The sequence below is a fragment of the Balaenoptera musculus genome, chromosome 9 (genome assembly GCF_009873245.2).
Source record: "Balaenoptera musculus isolate JJ_BM4_2016_0621 chromosome 9, mBalMus1.pri.v3, whole genome shotgun sequence".
In the NCBI taxonomy this organism is placed as follows: domain Eukaryota; kingdom Metazoa; phylum Chordata; class Mammalia; order Artiodactyla; family Balaenopteridae; genus Balaenoptera; species Balaenoptera musculus.
The window spans coordinates 89,853,661-89,873,599 of record NC_045793.1 but is presented as its reverse complement, the minus strand read 5'-3'; the positions used below and the strand labels follow the sequence as shown (position 1 = coordinate 89,873,599).

At 47.7% G+C, this 19,939-nt stretch overlaps 1 protein-coding gene across 3 annotated transcripts in view; it reads left to right on the top strand.

Annotated features, from left to right (window-relative positions):
• The window catches only part of ATXN7L1 (ataxin 7 like 1), a 233,906-nt gene extending 214,311 nt beyond the window's left edge, over positions 1 to 19,595 (top strand). Inside the window, exons 8-13 of one of the 3 annotated variants that reach the window (XM_036863170.1) lie at positions 4,070 to 4,265; positions 7,754 to 7,875; positions 9,324 to 9,629; positions 12,155 to 13,109; positions 15,927 to 16,001; positions 17,660 to 17,924. In XM_036863170.1, coding sequence (XP_036719065.1) covers positions 4,070 to 4,265; positions 7,754 to 7,875; positions 9,324 to 9,629; positions 12,155 to 13,109; positions 15,927 to 16,001; positions 17,660 to 17,701 — 1,696 coding nt within the window. In that variant the 3' untranslated portion in view covers positions 17,702 to 17,924. Of the gene's footprint in view, positions 1 to 4,069; positions 4,266 to 7,753; positions 7,876 to 9,323; positions 9,630 to 12,154; positions 13,110 to 15,926; positions 16,002 to 17,659 lie in introns of all 3 variants that reach the window. The other 2 variants (XM_036863172.1, XM_036863171.1) reach the window with 2 other exon arrangements.
• Positions 19,596 to 19,939: the final 344 nt, after the last annotated feature.

Below are 19,939 nucleotides of genomic sequence, written 5' to 3'. Positions count from 1 at the left end.
CTTTTTTTTTTTTTTTTTTTTAATTTAATAGCTGTGGTAGTGGGTGTGAAGTGGTAACTCAGTGTGATTTTGATATGCATTTCCCTAATGACTGATGATGTTGAACATCTTTTCATGTGATTGCTGGCACCATTTATATATCTTTTCTGAGAAATGTCTATTCAAGTCCTTTGCTCATTTTTTAAATTTATTTTTTATTGAAGTATAGTTGAATTACAATATTGTGTTAATGACAGCAAAGTGAGTCAGTTATACATATATATATATTTTTTTCATATTCTTTTTCATTATGGTTTATCACAGGATATTGATATTCCTCATGCTATACAGTAAGGTCCTTTGCCCATTATTTTTTTATTTAAAAAAAATTTTTGGCCACACTGTGCAGCTTGCGGGATCTTAGTTCCCTGACCAGGGATCGACCCCAGGCCCCTGCAGTGAAAGCACAGAGTGTTAATGACTGGCCTGCCAGGGAATTCCCTCCTTGTGTCTCTTTTTAAAAGTGAGAAAAATCTTTGCAAAAGCCAACCCCCCACTGCAAAAAAATACATTTTCTTTTATTTCTCGTGCACTTTCCCAAACCAATCAATAACGAGATGAATGAGATTCCCATTATTACTTAAGGGGTTAAATGGAGACTAGGAAGTCATCACCATGATGATCACCACAGTTCTGTTGATCTCTTTGTTTTTCAGAGCTAATGCCTTTTTTATCCCTTTACTATGATTTTAATATTTTGGGACAGAGGAGATAAATGTGTTCAATCCATCTGCCCCATTTAACAGTAAATTCTTCAGCCACTTTCTTGCACATACCTGTACTACTAGCTCACTTTCTTTTATTTTTCTCTCTTTCTTTTTTACTTTTTCTTATGAAAAATAGAATAGTATAATGAATACCTGCATACCTAGTTTTAACAGTTTTAATATTTTGCCACTGTGCTGTGTTGACTTCATCTACATTTTTTTTTGGTTTTTGTTTTTGTTTTTTATAAATTTATTTATTTATTTTTGGCTGCGTTGGGTTTTTGTTGCTGCGCGCGTGCTCTCTCTAGTTGCGGCGAGCGGGGGCTACTCTTTGTTGCGGTGCGCGGGCTTCTCATTGTGGTGGCTTCTCTTGTTGCAGAGCATGGGCTCTATGCGCACAGGCTTCAGTAGCTGTGGCACGTGGGCTCTAGAGCACAGGCTCAGTAGTTGTGGCACACGGGCTTAGTTGCTCCGCGGCAGGTGGGATCTTCCTGGACCAGGGCTCGAATCCATGTCCCCTGCATTGGCAGGTGGATTCTTAACCACTGTGCCACCAGGGAAGCCCCATCTACATTTTTTGATATGTTTTGAAGTAAATTGCAGATATCTTGGCATTTCACTCTAAATTTCCAAATACATCTTTAGAAAGTAAAGATCTTTTCCTTTATAACTATGATACTAGTATCACACAACAAAATCTGGCTTTTATCTCCCGCAGGATAGGGAGGTCCTAATATGGTGGGGAAAGCTTCAAAAAGAGTCTACCAGAAAGTATGGGAACAACTTACATGTCCATCAATAGACTAGTTAAATAAATTATGATATGTCCATACTATGGAATACTATACTGGGGAATATTAAAATGATGATAGATTTCTATACATGGAAAGATTTCTACAACATCACTACGTTAAAAAAAAAAAAGCATAATAGTATGTACAATGTGATCCAGTTCTTACACTACTAAATGTAAAATAGATAGCTAGTGGGAAGCAGCCGCATAGCACTGGGAGATCAGCTGGGTGCTTTGTGTCCACCTAGAGGGGTGGGATAGGGAGGGTGGGAGGGAGACGCAAGAGGGAGGAGATACGGGGATATATGTATATGTATAGCTGATTCACTTTGTTATACAGCAGAAACTAACACACCATTGTAAAGCAATTATACTCCAATAAAGATGTGTAAAAAAAAATGCATGTGCCTGTTCTCACAATAAAGAGGTCTGGAAGGATATAAATCAAAATAGAAGCAACACTTGATCTTGAGTGGCAGGATTACGAATGCTGTTTTCTTTCTTTATATGTTTTGATGTTGTCAAAATTGTTTTACCGTTTGGGTCTTCAGCTGTAAACAGGCAACGGTGCTGTTGTCCCTTCTGACACAGGAGAGTAGGGAATGCACCTGGGAGATGTGTTCTCTGGACTATAGACTTTTAACGTGTTGAATGAATGGCATCTTTGTTTTCATAAGGGTAGGAAGGTGATAGTCAATAATAAATTATCATACCAACAGAGTTGTTGTAATTACACTGGAAAACTACCTGTGGCCTTGTTTGTGGGGTTTTATGGGTTTTTTTAATTTGTAGCATTGTACGCATACATGAAATTTACAATTTTAATTTCTAAGTGTGCAGTTTAGTGGCATTAACTACATTCACATTGTGGTGCAACCATCACCACCAGCCATCTCCAGAACTTTTTCATCATCCAGTACTGGAACTCTGTACCATTAAATACTAACTCCCTGTTCCTAGCACCTGGTGACCACTGTTCTACTTTTTATCCCTGTGAATTTGACTACTCTAGGTACCTCGTACAAGTGGTGTCATACAGTAATTGTGCTTTGTGACGGGCTTAGTTGCTCTGTGACATGTGGGATCTTCCCGGACCAGAGATTGAACCCTTGTCCCCTGCATTGGCAGGCGGATTCTTAACCACTGCACCACCAGGGAAGTCCAGAATTTCCTTTCTTTTTAAGACTTAATATTCCATTGTGTGGATATATGGTATGGTAACAATTTCATAAAGCCAGAGTTTAGTATCTATGTTTGTAGAGCTGTCTTATTTATCCATTCATCTGTTGATGGACATTTGGGTTGTTTCTACCTTTGTGGCTTTGTTTTTACATGACTGTGCTTTGGGGATCTGGTTTGAACTCAGGTATTTGACACCTAGAAAGATTTCAAAACAACAAAGAATCCAGGGTGAAAATGAGGGAGAAGGGAGATGCATGAGTAAAAGCTGCTTCGTGTTACTTGAAGGGGCAGCTTTCAAAGCAGAACACAGAAAACCTTTTTATTTATTTATTTATTATTATTTTTTTAAGATCCTGATTTTTTTTTTTCTCCACATCTTCTTTTTCACCCAGTCTTTCTCCCTGGTCAGTCACCTCATGAAAGTGGAGAGCAGTGAAAACAGCTAACAGCTGGCTTTGACCATTCTTCTAACTCTTCCCCTGATGTGTATGTTTCGTCTCGCTCTTTACTTCTCAGGAAGCATTAGTGCCGCCTCTTACTGTGACTGACGCTGCTTTTCTGTAAGCTTAGCCATAATTGAGATGAGATCTGTTGGATTGTTTATACACATAGAATTCATTCATTCCTTCATTGAGAAACATATTTCTTCAACACCTACTGTTGAGTCAGCCATGCCAGCCTGTGGGTCTAGAGGCTTGTCAAAAATTAAATGGAAACAATCATCCTCAGAAGACACAATTAAACTACATGTGGTTTGATATATTAAGAAACAGGCTTGGCTATGGGGAAAGGAACTTGTGGTCCCATGGCTGGGACAAAACATTTTTTCATGCCGGTATGGTAACAATTTCATAAAGCCATAGTTTAGTAGCTATGTGTGTAGGGCTGTCTTTTGTCATCACTGATATTTTGTTGATTGATGTGAACTTATTTATCTGGTTGATCTTCCCATCAGGTCCACTTTCAAAGAGAAGCAACTGCAGGGCAAGTACAAATTACTTACATGCAAATGAATGAATAGTTGTAACTGAATTCTAGAAGATTAGTTTTAAGTTAAATTAACTCTCTGTCACATTGGTTTCTATTTTTGTATTTTCTATTCCGCTTACACTGTTGGAGTTGTCCCTGATGCCCAAATTCAAGCAGGGCAGAGCCTCAGCTCCAACCTGTAGAGAGCTGGTCACTGCTAACCCTCTCAGCCTGAATTTTCCCCTTGTGCAGATTTGCCACTGATCTGCCTTCCTTAATGTATCTGGAAGGCTAATTGGTCTGCCTTCCGAGCTCCGTGAAACTGGGTGGATCTTGTTCCTCAGAAAAGTTTATTCTGTTTGCTCTCTCTTGCCCTTAGACCATCATCTGCAAATAGCATAAGCAGCAGCACATCTTCAAATCACAGTGGCTACACTCCGGAACCCCTTCTACCCCCAGTTGGAGGTGACCTCGCCAGCCGACTGTCAAGTGATGAAGGGGAGATGGACGGAGCCGACGAATCCGAGAAGTTATTAGACTGTCATTTCTCCACCCACCACCCCAGACCTCTTGCGGTAGGCCTCCTTCTGTTTCCATCCAGGCGTTGTTTCCCCCTGTGCTTTGTGGTATTTAGGTGACTGTGTCCTACAACGGCATCCTTCCTAAGGAGAGGCCTCCAGGACAGTGTTTTACGAAAGGGCTTCCCCTGAGGTTGAATGATTACCTTAGAAATCCCCTTGAAAATCACAGAAGGAAAGGTAAGGGCTCCCAGCTGATTTTAATCCTTTAAACACCTGAGTATTCGTGGTCCACCTTGAAGCGATAATGCTTGAGAAGCGGTGTTTATAGAAGAGCACGGGGAGCTGGCCTTCCTGCCTTCCCCATCCACGGGGAGCCTCTGATTTCAAGAGTTAGTCTAGCTCACCTGCCTTGGAAACTGTCTCTGAGCAGGGTGCCAGGTGCCAGTCCTGGCTGGTTTGCTCCCCTGTTGGTTCTGAGTTTTATTGTTATTAGTAGGTGTGATGATATGGCACCAGAACTGAGTGTGTGTGTGTGTGTGTGTGTGTGTGTTTGTGTGTGTGTGTGTGTGTGCAGGAAAGAAGGAAGCATTTCATGTCAGTGTGATTGTTGATTAACGAAAAGGTCAGTTTCTTCCCAGTTTCTTGAAAGAATCCACTTTAACAATTCAGAAGGTCATTGAAATCGAGGTGGGTGGTATAAGGAGGCATGAGCTGGAGGCTTGTTTGTGTTTGCCCTGCGAGCACTTAAGAAGGGACTGCCTGGAGCTTCCATCACAGAGGCGAATTCAGGGAGGCTGGGAACGTCGGACCCCATAGCCGGTTTGCTCTGTTCCCAGCTTGAGCCCTGCAAGATGAGCTTTGACTGTCCCAAGATGGCATGAACTGTGTAGGTGAAATCAACCGTGCATCACGATAGAGTGAGTCCCTCCTCCCTTCTATCAGCGTGATGAAAGAAGGCCAAATTCACTTCCTGTTTCTGGGGAGGATGGTGACCTGTACTTCACCAACAGCCTGAGACTTTGCCTCTTGGCTAGTACAAAAATAGGGACAGTCAGGAAAGCTTCTGACGGCCAGTAATAGAAAACAACTCATACAGTGTGTGCACTTCAGTCATTTACTTGTCTCATATAACAAGGAGTCTAGAGGTGAGTGGTCCAGGCTTGGTTCAGCATCTCCTCAATGTCCTGCTGCTGAGGGAGAATCTCTGCAGCCCTCTTTGCCTTTCACGCACAGTCTGGATGTGTCAGCTCGAGCTCCAATATCACATCCTCACCCAGTAGCACTCTACAAAGGGGGGAAAGGGACAAACAGAAAGGGACTCTTCTTCTAAGATGCTATCTTATGTCATTTCTTAGGGAAGAAAAATCTTCCTATGAGCACCCCCAGCAGACCTTTCCTTCCATCAAGTAGGTCATGTGCCCATCCCTATACCAATCAGTGGCAGAGGATAGGATTGTAGTAACACAGAATGAAACCTGCCATGATTTCATCCCAAGGTTCTGGGAAGAGACCTACCTTCCCTGCTCACTGCTCCATGTCAGATATCAGAACAAAAGTGTGGTTCTGTTAACAAGGAAAAGGCAGGGAGAGCTGGGGGTGGGATAGCAGTTGATGAACTTGGCAACCAGTAGGGTCTGCCACAGTGGCCAATGCAGCGAGGATCTACAGCCCTACCTGGGGCATCATAGGCGACCAAGGACAGGAGCCCCTGGGGCACTGAGCCTTGCATCTGTGTTGAATTAGAGACATAGGTAGCACAGACAGTAAGAGGCCTCCAGCTTCCAAGTCTGAAAGTGAGACAGGGCTCTCTACCAGAAGGCCAGACTCTGGAGCACATCAAGATCTTTGTCCAAATGACAAGCTGCCAGGCTACAGTGGATTAGCTCAACTCAGAGTCTGGCAGATTTGTGTGCCCTTCATGTTTTGCTGATTTAAATGGCAAGGCCATGGATTTGTTTCTTTGCTTTGTCCTTTCTCTCATGGCCAGCTGATACATTAAATCAATTTTTGTAATGAACACTTGTTCAGGGTGTCTTTAGCAAGGAGACGAAAGAAGAAAAGATGTCTGGACCTGGACCGGCTCCCACATGCTGCTGGGGACCGGCTTCCACGGGGGAGAACTCCCTTTGTATGTTTTAGTACTTGGCCAGTAAGCACTTAATGTGCGGAAAAGAATTTTTCATCAGGAGTACCAGATTTGATGGGAGGCAAGATTTTAGGGTAACCCCACCCCAAACATAAGCAGAAACAAAACAAAGGGAAGGTCTTGCGTTTCCTCCTAAGAACTGTTCCAAAGGCTGGTTCCAGGAAGGATTTGTGGAATGACTGCCAACCCAGCACTGTGTCTGGGATGGAGGCCAGGGAGCTGCTGGGAGAGGCCTGGGGGAGGGGGGAAAGCTGCAGTTGAGTTATAGAGTCATATTTGCAGACTCGCCTGAGCTCTGACCAGGCGAATGTCACCTTCTCAGAGGCCGCTTCTTACATTTCTGTCCGCTGGCCTGCTGGTTGTCCTAACATCATCATTAAATGACGTTTATCAAACATCTAACTGCTCACATTTCAGCCCCGTGTTTTAAGTGTGATAGTTCGCTCTGAACACTTTGTAGGACCTTATCTCTGTAATCCATCCTTTAGCCTAAATCTCTACTCTCCTCATATTGAGGAGGAAGAAGAAGAGAATGGGGCCCCTGACCTTTATACGTTTATAATCATCAAGACAGGCACAGAAGCATTCAATATAATGTAAAACAGCCACGTAGCGATTCCCAGGTGGAATGTAATGAGGTATGTGTAGGTGTCTGTGGGAGTTCAGAGCGGCAAGGTGAGTCAGATAAAGGTCACTGGAAAGGAGAGTCTTAATTAGGGCCCTGAGGGAGGGGAGAATTGCACTTGGCCGAGAGAAGAGGGAAGGAGACAGAGGCAGGCCGAGGGAGCAGCGGGAGGGTGAGCGCAGAGGCAGTGACGTGTCCCAGGGCAGCCTGGAAGCGCTGATGGGAGAGGAGATGAGGTCAGCACCGGGGGAGGAGGGAGTTCAGCCCAGCTGGAAGGGAGCTGGCTCCGTTGACAACAGGTAGGAACGGTATGACCCACTGGCAGGAGAACCTCAGAACCAGCCGTTTCCATTACCGTGATGGGAAGCAGGGAACCACCGTCTTGCTTGAGAAGATGACAGCTGTGACAAGCCCGTGGTGCTGACACACTACCCGGCTACTGGTTGCTGTTGGTTTGGGTTTGGTTTGGTTTTGTTTTTCAACCTAAAATGCTGGCTCAATTCCAGGTATAGAGAAGGTAGCCCTCGATGCTACAGAAGATTGAATGCCACTGTTGTTGAGTCATCCTGTGAGGTTCTGCAGAAAATCTAGGAGCTCAAAAACTGAAGCACCACAGAAATATTTTTGGCTTCGGTACTATTTGCTTCTTTATTTTCAGGAAAACTGTGCCCCTGTGTGTTTTTATGCAAATGTTATTTTTCTCTGTAGAGCTTATATTAGCTTATTAACCTGTAATCAAAATTAAAATGGTTTTTGTTTTCCCCCTCACAGTTTTGCTCATTCGGGAGTCGCCTCATGGGACGAGGGTACTATGTGTTTGATAGAAGATGGGACCGTTTTCGATTCGCACTAAACTCCATGGTAGAAAAACACTTGAATTCACAGATGTGGAAGTAAGTGAGCGGTTTTTGTGCAATATGAGATCTGAGCTGCTCCACAACTATCTGAACCCCAGCTTTCTAAATGAATGTCACTAGTTGGTTTTTTATTGAACAAAATGATTCTGAAATCAGGGTTCGTGATTAATTCTTAAATGTCAGCCCCTCTTCTTGGTTGCCTATATTTTTCAGAGACAATGTGTGGTATGCTTTGTCTTCTTTGGAGATCCCTTTTGTGTTGGTAATCTTCTAAACTAAATGAAAAGGGATTAGATAAGACCTCGTTTATTTAACAGTGTTAAAGGGCCTTTTTGCTATGACTAAGACCATCTAAGGATATTAAGAATATGCTTCAGTTTGTAATGTTAATGCTACAATGTCAATACTAAAAATTTCCTAACGGTTATGGACCAACTTGTAATTGTTTAATGTCCTGTGAAAAAGTACGTACTGCAACCAACAGGGCAGATCAGGGGCCATGTTGCCAAGTTGGTTAAGCTTGTCTTTGGCCCTTCCCACCTCCCTATAGGACTCTCTCCTCACCTCTATGCATACTTCTCTCTACCCTAAACCCAGCTTATGTCCCATTTCTCTATGGTCCTTTTATTCTCCAGCACCTCTCGATGTATTTACATTTTAATAGATTCATGAAAAGGCGAAAAGCCTTCTTGACTTAGGGAAATGCTATTGTACAGGATGACGAGCTAGACCCTCTCAAACCATAGCATGTAAGGAGCTGCCATTCCGGCCACTTGGTAATGCAAGGCCAACCCCCTGGCTACCCCCAGCCCCCAGTCCTGCAAAGGTGAGCTTTTAAGATCTCATAATCCACAGAATCATGGATTCCTCAGCTCTAGGCCCAGATGGTCCAGGGGAGCCAACACTAAACCCCTCACCCTGCCCAGTGAAGCCCAGGAAAGGCCAGGAAGGCATTCCCGAGAAATAGGGTAGGATGGGAACAGAATTCAAAACCTCCCCTCTCCCAGGTCTCCTCCACTCTCCCAGGCAATGATGGCATCTCAGCGCCTATTCACCACGATGCCCAAAGAGCTTCCAGAACTTCTAGAAGTAAGCCCCACTGTGCCTGCAGTAAGCTCTCATAGTGGACTTAGGATGACACATTGACACTTCCTGTGAAGTAGGAAAGGGCCACAAGAGAAGCTTATCATTTCTTCTCCCTTAAGTGACTGCCCAGTGTGTCTCAAAGGCACCCCGATATCTACCTGTGTCCTTTCTAAACAGCACCCGATGGGCTGCGTGCGGGGTTACTGTGTTCTCGGTATTTGGTGACGTATCCCTCTGCGCGGGTCCCCCAGCATGGCAGCCAGCGCCGGTGACTCTGCAGCTCTGTGCTCTCCTGTGTTGTGGAAGTGTAAATCCCGGGCACGTGGAAGGAATGTGTTGATCTGTATTTCGCTGCCTGGTGTCCTGTCAGCTCAAGTCCATATTCCTTTCCTCCTCAGGCACAGAAACCCGAGCCACAGGGCATCAGGTCCCTCCCCCCTTTTCAGGACTTGCCTAACCAATCTGCTGTCACTGAGCAACATTGGGGCTGCCTGGGTATCAACTCTGGAGAGCGTAGCACCCCGCTGCCCTCTCCGCCTCGCTGCCCAAACCCCAGGCCCCGACGGGCCCGAACCTGGAGGGATGGCAGCCGATGGGGGCGTGGAAGACATTAGGAAGAAAAGGAACGGCCAAGACTCTTTTTTCTTTAACAAGCATTTAACTCTGCATCAGGAGACGCCAGCACAGTATTCTCTTTCAGCCAGGTCAGCATCTGGATCTCCATGCCAGCTGGCAGGGGAGGATGGGCACTGTAATTTATTCGCATCTGTGGGCTTTTGTATGGGACTTCCCTAGGCCAGCGTGCAAAGCTTCAGCTGGGACACAGCCCGCCAAGCTGAAATCCACTGCCATTTGGCACCTGGAAAAGCACACTAACTGTCTAGCTTGGGGGGAAGGGGTTCCCGGGGATGGTGAGCTGCCACATGCCCCTCTCCCTGCTTCTCCCCTACCCCTTCTCCCCTCCTGACTCTGCTGTCCATTAAAGATGAGTGGGGAGAGGAAGGAAAGAGGTAGGGAGTATGCAGAAAAAGAGCACCCACCCCAGTGCTGAGTGTCAGCCAGGGCACGCTGAGGACTTCAGCCCTGCCGGTCAGCACAAGCTGAAGCCTGAATGTGTACTCTCTCTAACGGGAAAATAACAAATCAGGACACTCAGAGTAGATCCCAGTTAAGGTCATCGATTGGGGTCCTCTCTAAATGAGCCATCTGGTATTTGTAAATAACTTTTTATTACAAGTCACTGCCAACCCTCCACCCATATGGACTCCTATCCGTACTTTAGCTGGTACGAAACTTGAGTGAAGGAGAGATTGAGTGGGATGCCTAGAGAATCCCAGGAATCAGTAGCCAGCAGAGACGGTGCGGTGTGCTGACACCACACGCTCTGAGAAATGGGCCCTGGTGCTGTCAGGAAGGGGTTGTGCAGTGCCAGACAGTTCTAAGGGCGTGTTTAGACCTTTTCGATCTGATTAATGGGAGTCCTTGCCTGGCATGCATAGTTATGTTGCTGCTGAGAATTCACCTGCTCACCCATCCAGCACCCACCCATCCATCCATTCATTCAGTCATTCATTCATTGCAACAACTACCACTAATGGAGCCCCAGTTTAGCGTTGACAGGATCTTTTACCCTCTTTAGGCTCGAGAGAAAATAGATTTTCAAACACCGTCACAGCCACAATGGGTTTGGCAATATTTTTCTCCTATATTTGATCTCCTCAGTCTGATGTTTTCAAGGACACTGCGCTTATATATTCAAGGCTTCCTCTGGAGTCCACCCTAGAGATGGAAGCCATGGGCTTCACCAAATTGCAGGCAGAAAACTGCCTCCTCAAAGAGAGCAGGGCTAGGAGAGGCATTTCCTCCTCAGCGGGGCCTCTTTCCGGGGCTCCCTGCCCCGTCCCGATGCTGCAGCTGGGAGGGTGGCCTCCAAGGAGAGAAGGGAGGCCCCATTTCACACCTGCCCGCCTTCAAGAGCTGTTTTCCGAGAAGCAGAGCTCGTTCCTAATTTCTGGGGAGCCCAGCTACACGGAACATGATTTCCAGCAGAAACAGGGAGTGGGGAGCAAGGTGAGAAACAGGAAAGAACCAGTTTGAAAATATTCACCTGGCTCCTGAGGTCAGTATCCTTTCCTGAAAAGTCAGGGACATGGTGACCCGGAGGCCCCTGTTCTCCTCTCAGTCCCCAGAGTAGCAGCAACATGGCCCCAAGCCATGGTGTGGAAGTAGAAGCTGTTTCCAGCACACGTCAAAAGAAGGGGCTTGCGGGGAGGCCCCCGGAGTAACCCACCACCTGGGGCTGGCCTGGGCTCCACGGAGTGTGAGGCAGGGAGCTTGCTCCCAGGTACCCCCAGCTTTCAGGAAGACCTCCGCCCCATTCATATGCTCTCCTGCATTTATCTTCCGAACAAGCTAGAAATTCCTGATCCCCTTCTCTGAATCCATGAGGGTCCCTGTACCCTTCCCGCTTCCTAACAGCGGGACAGGAAGACCTGCTGAAGGGCAGCCTTACCCCAGAGATAGCTCCTGAGAGATCGCTGAGGCAGGGTGAGGTGAAGGGGGAAGAAAACAGAGCCAGCAGCCGGGAGCTAACGTGGAAGTGCCTCTCTACAGGGTAACCCAGAGGCTGCAGGCGGCGAGGGCAGGGGGACTCTGGCCTGTGAGGAGAGAGGTGACTCCCCGATCTCCTCCCCCTCAAGAGCAGGGTGGGGAGGCAGGGCACAGGAGGGGTGGGAGGCCCTGAGTGGCAGGGGCTGCAGGGGCGCAGGGGACGCTCTGGCCCACGTGTGCAGGTGGCCAAGCCCCATCCTCATGCCTCTCACTTCAAGCCAGGACCTGAGTGTGAAATGACCCCTTCTCATTAAAAATCACCTTCATCACTGCCAGGGGCGAAAAACACAGAGGGGGATACTGCTGGGGAAGTTTCTATTCTAAATAACATTCGCCTTTTATTCGTGAACCCAAATCAGCCATTATCCAGTAGCCAAGCATGGAGAAAAGGATCTGAAAACCTGAGAGTGATTAAAGCTAGGTTGCTGGATGTTGCAATGGGGGGAACCATAAGGAAGGGCCATAATTCAGATTCTGCCATCCTTCAAGGCTTCATTTTCCATTGTCTGGTTCCGCCAGGGTTTTCTCTGTAGCCCTGATGCTCACACTTAGTCGAGCTTCTGGAGCAACGCCAAACCTATTTCTCACTGTTTCTCTTTCACTGTTGTCTCATGTTTAGGAAGATCCCTCCTGCGGCAGACAGCCCCGTGCCCTCGCCAGCAGCCCACATCTCCGCCCCTGTTCCAGCATCCGTTCTACAGCCTTTCAGCAACCCCAGTGCTGTGTATCTTCCTTCAGCTCCCATCAGCTCGAGACTCACCTCTTCTTACATAATGACATCAGCCATGCTCTCAAATGCAGCTTTTGTGACATCGCCGGACCCGAGCGCCCTCATGTCACACACCACAGCTTTCCCTCATGTGGCCGCAACCCTCAGCATCATGGACTCAACCTTCAAGGCCCCATCCGCCGTGTCCCCGATACCAGCTGTCATCCCTTCCCCATCCCACAAGCCATCCAAAACCAAAACCAGCAAATCCTCAAAAGTCAAAGACCTGTCCGCCCGTAGCGACGAGTCTCCAAGTAACAAAAAGAGGAAGCCGCAGTCTTCGACTTCCGCCTCTTCCTCCTCCTCCTCCTCCTCCTCCTTGTCCCTGCAGACGTCCCTCTCGTCCCCATTATCAGGGCCCCACAAAAAGAACTGTGTTTTGAATGCCAGTTCAGCTTTGAACTCCTATCAGGCAGCCCCTCCCTATAACAGTCTGTCTGTGCACAACTCAAACAATGGGGTGAGCCCACTCAGTGCCAAACTGGACCCCTCAGGACGGACCTCGCTGCCCGGCGGCCCTACGGACCTAGTGAGACACATGGGCTCGGGGGGCGGCAGCAGTGACTCCTGTCCCCTCTCTGTGCCCTCCCTTGCAGGGGACCTCTCTCTGGCCTCACACAATGCCGTGTCTTCTCTGCCCCTCTCTTTTGACAAATCAGAAGGAAAAAAGCGTAAGAACTCAAGTTCTAGTAGCAAAGCCTGTAAAATCACTAAAATGCCTGGAATGAATAGCGTTCACAGAAAGAACCCACCCAGCCTTCTCGCACCGGTGCCCGATCCTGTTAACAGCACCTCCTCTCGGCAGGTAAGGGACCCATCCTTCCAGGAGCCTTCGGGCACTGCCCGGGGATGGTGGGAGGGGGAGCCGGGCAGCGGCCCCCGCTTAGCCACGTGGCCCAGGCAGGTGGCCCACACAGGTAACGCAAGCGTGAGTCCCATCCTCGTTCTCCCCGTGGGCAGTTCCACCCTCTGCTCTGAGAGCAATTTATCTAACAGATACTTTGTACAGTGCCCACGCACTAGGCACTGTTCTGAGTCCTGTATGAGCATCACCTCATTTAATCCTCACGACAACCCAGCGAGGTTGATGCAGTTGTAATCACCACTTTACAGATGAGCAAACTGAGACACAGAGAGGTTCTGAGTTCCGTCACCTCACTCTAGTGTATATCTGGAGTTCTGAGGACGATATCATTGACGAGGTCTGTTGCCAAGCAGTTTTATCTGATCTATTGGCATCCCCTTAGGAAGAACCTGAGGCCCAGCCAGGTTAAGTGATGACCTGGGTCCCACCGGGGGGGTGGGAGCGCATGCTTCCGGTGACTATTCTTCTCACTTTACCAGGCTCCCTACTCCTAAGATAACCCTTTCCTTCCTAAAGTATCACTGCAGCTCACACCAACTGGCATAGAAGTGTTCAGGGCCACTGTACACAGAGGAGGGTGTACCGTGAGGGGAGCTGGGGAAATGGGACATGATCCAAGAAGAACACGTGTTTCTTTCCCTTGAGCCCTGTTCTCATCCTCAAGTCTAGTCTTCCTCTCGAGCTGGGAAGGCTGCTTAGGAAACCCTCCCACCCGACTGTGTGTAGAGGAGGGAGCAAAGGCGGGTAGGGGGCAGCCTGGGGTCTCTTCGAGCTGAGTCCAGCGGGAGGGACCTCCCAGGACAGCGTGCACGGATGGTAGCAGCAGCCCCAGGCCGACAGCCACAGAATTCAGTGGGCCAGCCCTGTCTGGGGATGGGGACTTTGGAGACATGAGAGGCAGTTGTTTAAAAGATGTTTTCATGTTTTGCATCATCTTTGTGTGAGACTTGTTAAAACTTCATGAAGAGAACCTCTTGAGGGGGATTCACAAAACACAGGTAAACACACAAGAAACAGCAAGTTTGGATCTCAAGGGCCAGACAAGCTGCAACCGAGGCCCAGGTTGTGGCACTGGGGGATGGACATAGGTCCTCTCATCAGAGCCCAGGCACTCGCACACATCTGCAGTTCCAGGGGTGCAGGGGAGGGGACCAGCACCCACAGGGTCCCCCCGAGACTAAACTACTGGTCGGTGCCACCCCCAGGTCTCAGGATGGAGGGCAGATCCAGGGCTTCCTAAACTTGAATGTGCACATGAATCACTGGAGGGTCTCAGTAAAATGCACATTCTGAGTCGGCAGGCCTGGAGCGGAGCCTGAGAGTCTGCATTTCTAACAGGCTCCAGGCAGTGCCACTGAAGTCCAGGAGTCCCCGCACTGGTGTGCGGGCCACACCCTGAGCAGCAAGGCTATAGTGTCATCCGTTTTCGATGAAGTTCTAGCAGCTAACACTTACTTATGGGATGGGCTCTGTTCCAAGCACTTGATATATTCATTTGATCTTCACCTGTTATTACCCCCATTTTACAGATGAGTTAACCGAGGCACAGGAAGGTTAAGCAATGTGCCCAAAGTCACACAGCAAGTAAATAATAGGTCTGGGATTTACACCCAAGTAATTTGGCTCTGGGGTCTGGGCTTTTCACCTCTGTGCCTCTGTATTGAGTAAATGTGGCACTGTTGATTCTTTCGTGTGCCAAGACCATATGAAATGTTTAGTAAGCATGATGAATTAGTCAAAAACAGTGATGAAAGGAGCAGACAAGCCTCCTTCAGAGAGTGCTCATCAGGAGGGAAATCAAAAAGAGCTGGTGAATTTAATGGCTGCCTTGGATCTAGTCAATACTGGTTCTCCAATGCAGCTGATACCTGGGTGCTTGTCACCAGGCCATTAAGAAAAGGCTTTGTCCAGGGTCACCAGGTGTTGGGGGAAGGCCTTTGGAATCTGTGCTGCTTCTGTTAGGAGATTGGGAGAGGCATGGCATGAGATTGAGAAATTCAAGGTAAACGCGCTTTGGGGACTAACTGGGGATCTATTGAATTGTATCCGGTGGTGTAAGGCCAGAATTTGCCACAGAGATACTAAATCGTACAAAAAACAAGACTGCGAACATAAGGCAGACGTCTTTACGCAAAGGCGTGTTGAAGTAGAGGATGGGCTCTTCATAGGAGCTGCCTGCGTAACGTCCTCCGCGGAGGACCCAGCCCACCGCGAGCCCAGGTTCGATCACGAGAAAGGGGAGGAGCCTGACGGCCACGCCCCCTCGCCCCCAGGGCAGCGTCTTAGGACCGACCCGCTCAGGCTCCCAGCGGAAGGGGAAGACCCATGCCTCTTGCCATTTTTCTTAAGAACAGCAAGGAGTGTGACGGGAAAACTGACTCAGAAAAAGACGCAGGCATTTATTCCCAGCTGGCCCAGGGGAGTCTGGGCTCGAGACGAGATGGGTCTGGGACTGCAGTCACAGGTGGAAAAGCTGGGCCTCCTCCCGGAAACTTGCAGTCTGCGCATCTGGGAAGCGGATTAAGATTACCCCTCCATTCCACGTTCCCTCTGGGATGAGGGGGGCGTCATCAAGGCCCCCCTGAAACATACTCATTTTCTCTGCCGTTTAAGATGGAAACACGAGTTCCACACAACGGGAGGAGAGCCAGCGAGGTACCGTGCAGCCTCCCCCTTTCCCCTGGCGACTCGTGGTGTCGGTGGGGCTCTCCCAAGCTGGCTCCCGTGTCTGAGTAGGGCTTCACTGGTGTCTTTCAGGTTGGGAAAAATAGCAGCCTAGCTTTGTCACAATCCAGTCCTTCAAGCATATCCAGCCCAGGACACAGCCGACAGGTAAGTTACTGGGGGGCAGAAGTCCATAGGCTCATAAGCAGGGTGGAAAGAACGTGGGCTTTGGGGTCAGACCCTGGTTCAAATCTCACGTCAAGAAAATGGCTACCTGGCTTCTAACGCTAGACCTCCTCGTAATTAGCTGTGTGCCCTTGGGCAAGTTACTTAATTTCTCTGTGCTTTAGTTTCCTCGCCTATAAGGTGGGGATCATTATGACCCCTATCTCATAAGGCTTTTGTGAGGATTAAATTAATTTATAGACATAAAGCCCCTGCAAAATGCCTGAGACCTAATACAGGTATTAGCTTTTACTGTTAGCAGCTGTATGATATTAGGCAGATTACTTCTCTGAGTCTCACTTTTTTCATCTCTTAAATGGCAAAATCGATGCCTACCTCCTAAGGTTATGAAAATAAGATGCTGTTGACTGAAGGGCTTTGCTCAGGGCGGACATTGGTCGGCGCTTTCTTGAGGCCTCTGGTGAGCTGTAGCTACCGTTCAGGATGTGGTTTTCATGGTGGGACTATTCGGGGTAGAGTTAGGAGTTTTTATAAGCTCGAGGTGTGAAAACAGTCAGTATAGAAGTGATTTTCTCCAGCGGAGTGTGTGCACGTCTGGAGGAGGCCAGGGAGGGTAGGTGAGTAGGGTCGTGTGTGTTCTACATGGTGGGAAAAAATACATATATGGCTGTTACGTTGTCTTAGAAGAGCCACAGGTTTCATAGATACCAAATTACAGTGTGCGTTTCTGTACTTTGGCCTTTGGAGTTTCCCCACAAATCTTGGGTAGAGTTTGGGTGAAGGTTGTAGGGAACGGTGTTGTATCCTCAGATCTCCACCATTTTGAGTCACTTTGGCCCATCTGTGCCGGAGCACCTGCAGCCCCCTCTCTGTGTAGGGTCGGGGAGGGAGGGCAATCTGCCTGTTTACGGCAGGCCTCCTGCACGGGTTGCTGGGTGCACCTGGAGACTCCACTTTGACCCTTAACAGGCACGTGTGCAATCGCCCACAACTCCAGGCACACCTGCTGGGAACCCACAACGCTAGCCGTCAGCCTAAATGAACAGCCTAAATGAACGTAATAATACCAACACCTGCCGTTTGTTGAGCCCTTCCTCCGTAGGTGCCGCGCTCTGCCCCTCATGTACATTACATACCTTTCAACCTTTTAACAACCTGGTCAGGTTGGGGACCAATTGGTTATCCTCATTTTATAGATGAAGATGAAGGAACTTGAACCAAAACCTGTATGTCCAAAGCCTCTGTGCTTAACCCAGCACTATACTTTTTCCTTAGGTAATTCTCCATGCTGTCTGCGGGTTAGTTAGGAAAAGATAGACTAAAAAAAAAAAGAAAACAGAAAAACAAAGACAGATTAGTTATCCCGGTCCTCCCTCCTGGAGAGGAGCTCCCTGAAGCCCCAGGATTTGCCCCCTTGCTTTCCTGCACAGCCAGGATCTTTGTGCCTACCTTCCATTTACAGAGTCCTTTACTTCCATCACCTCATTCGCTCGTCACAGCTGGCTTTTGCCGAATGCAGGAGGTGGGATGGTATCCTTTTAGTTATAGATGAGGAAACTGAGACTCCCTTCTTGAATTCTTGCGGGTAATCCCAAATGTATGTTTTGGAAACAAGCTTTTTCTTTTCTTTTCTTTCCTAGAAGACCACAAACAGAACGGGCAGGATAAGGACTCTTCCATAACAAGACTATGAAGCCACTTCCAAACCAATGCCTGGCCACGGGACCTCCCCCCAGGAGGCCAAGGCCAGGGGAGGGAGGGGAGTGGGCAGTGGGGAAGAGTCTGTTTCCTGTGCCCTGCCTGTGGCTCTGGCCTTTCTTCTTCTTTTTTTAATTGACCAATTTTTAGTTTTGAGGAAAAAGAAAAAGGCAAAAAGAACGTGAATTTGAGATTTACAGAAAACAATACCAGTGTTTGGTTTCCGTTCTTTAACTTGCCACGTGTATACCTTCTTCCAAGTTTGGGGTCCCTCCTCTAGCTTCTGATGCTGCTACTGCATCATTTTGCTCCAGCCACAAGAGCAGACATTGTAGAATGTCCGTTCCTGGTTGGCATCGTCTGGAACTCTTGAACTTGAGCATGTGCAGTGCTCCTTTCCTTGCCCTCTCCCATCCTTCCCTTCTGTCCCCTCCTACCTGCCACTCTCTGGGTCCCCACTGACCATCAGAGGTGCGGGCTCTCAAAAGCTCCCTCTAGACAGCCTGCTGCATCGGGGGCGGTTACTGGGGAGCAGCCCGTGTTTGGGGAGCCTAGAGCAGAGAGCTGGAGGGTGGACGAGGGCCCTCATCAGGTTTCTAGGACGCACCAGCACAGAGGAGCCAGATGCAGAGTTGAGAACAGCAGCCATTTAATGATGGGGCTTACTCAGTACCACTATCCAGCTGTGCAGCTCGGAGAGGATGTCCTGGGTTAGGGACAGGGGCAGGAATGGACCCGGGAGGTGGCAGGAAGAAGGGCCTGGGGGTAGGAGGAGATATCCTCAAAAGATGGTGGGAACTGGGTGACTGTGATCATCTGAGCGTGTTAGGAATCCATGCTGCAAAATCCCTTCCAGGGCACCGTGTACAAGGGCGCAAAGCTGGGCGAGTCACGGGGAGGAATCCCAGGGAATAGGGCACAAGACCTCAGGAAGCCACTCAGGAAGAGGCACAGTGCCCACCGCTGTGGAAGGTCTCAAGCTGCCCTCCGGGGCGCTGCCAGAGGAGAAAAAGCAGAGCCGGAAGGAAAGGCCTGAGGGAAAGCTGCCATGGAGGGTTAATTGCCCAACGGCTGGTGATTGGTGAGAATAATTACTAGCATTGCCCAGCCACCTCCATGCCCTGGGCCCGAGGGCCCCGTGGACTCAGCACACCCATAGATCAGCTCATGCTAGGTTGTCAGAGGCCACCACTCTGATACAGCCAACCCAGGAAGGAGTGGTAAGGCAACTGCTTATGGAGAAGAGCCATTTGGAAGATCCGGAAGGGAGAAGCTGGAGGCCTGCAGCTATAAAAACTGTTCACACTGGAGTTTTGAAAGAAACCAATACCATAAGCTCTAATTGGGAATCATAGTCAAGAAAGGAATTCACCATATAAAATAAGTGTTCTGTGCTATGAATCATGTAACTTTGTATACAGTATAATGGCAGAGATACCAGGAGGTTTTGCTTCATCCCTAAGTCAGAAATGAATGCCAGTTTTGCAGCTGGACATAAACCCTCATCCCCACCCTGAAGTTCTCCTTTTCTTTCCCATTCCCCCCAAACCCAAGGATCAGACTACTGTTAAATTTCACCGTATGATTGGATTTTGCAAAGACGGGAGGCAAATGGAGTGATTTGCATCAATGGAATTGCACTGACAGTGTTTCTTAATAGGATTACTAAAATTTTTAATATAAAATGAAGATTTTTTTAAAAATCAGGAGTTGATATTAGGTACTAGGACATTAGTTCAGATGATTTCATTTTTATTTCTACAGTGTTAAAAGTGCACTTATATGCTGGTTTATTTCCGTCTTGGGAAAAAGAGACTGCAAATTGAAGGGAAGATTGTTACTTTTTCTTTTTTTAAAAAAAAAAAGGTTAAGGCAGATTTTAAGACTTATAAATGTTTAAGAAATTATAAACAAGGTTAGACCCTTTGAAAAAAAAGTTTAGAAGATATTCTTAAAGTAAATTTTTATAGTGTTAATTTTGTAATAATTTATGTTTTACTATATTACAGAGCTAACTGACCAGAATAGTTTCAGAAACAATATGAAACTTAGGAAAGTTGAAGCAACGTTTATATTTTTAAAATGTTCTTTGAATTATGTTTTTATTGTACATTTCTTCAGACTGAAAAGTATGTACATATCTTTGTTATTTTTGCACAATTTTCGTCTCGTTCGGTTTTAGAAGTCTGGTTTTTTTTTTATAATTTATTTTGAGTTGTAAT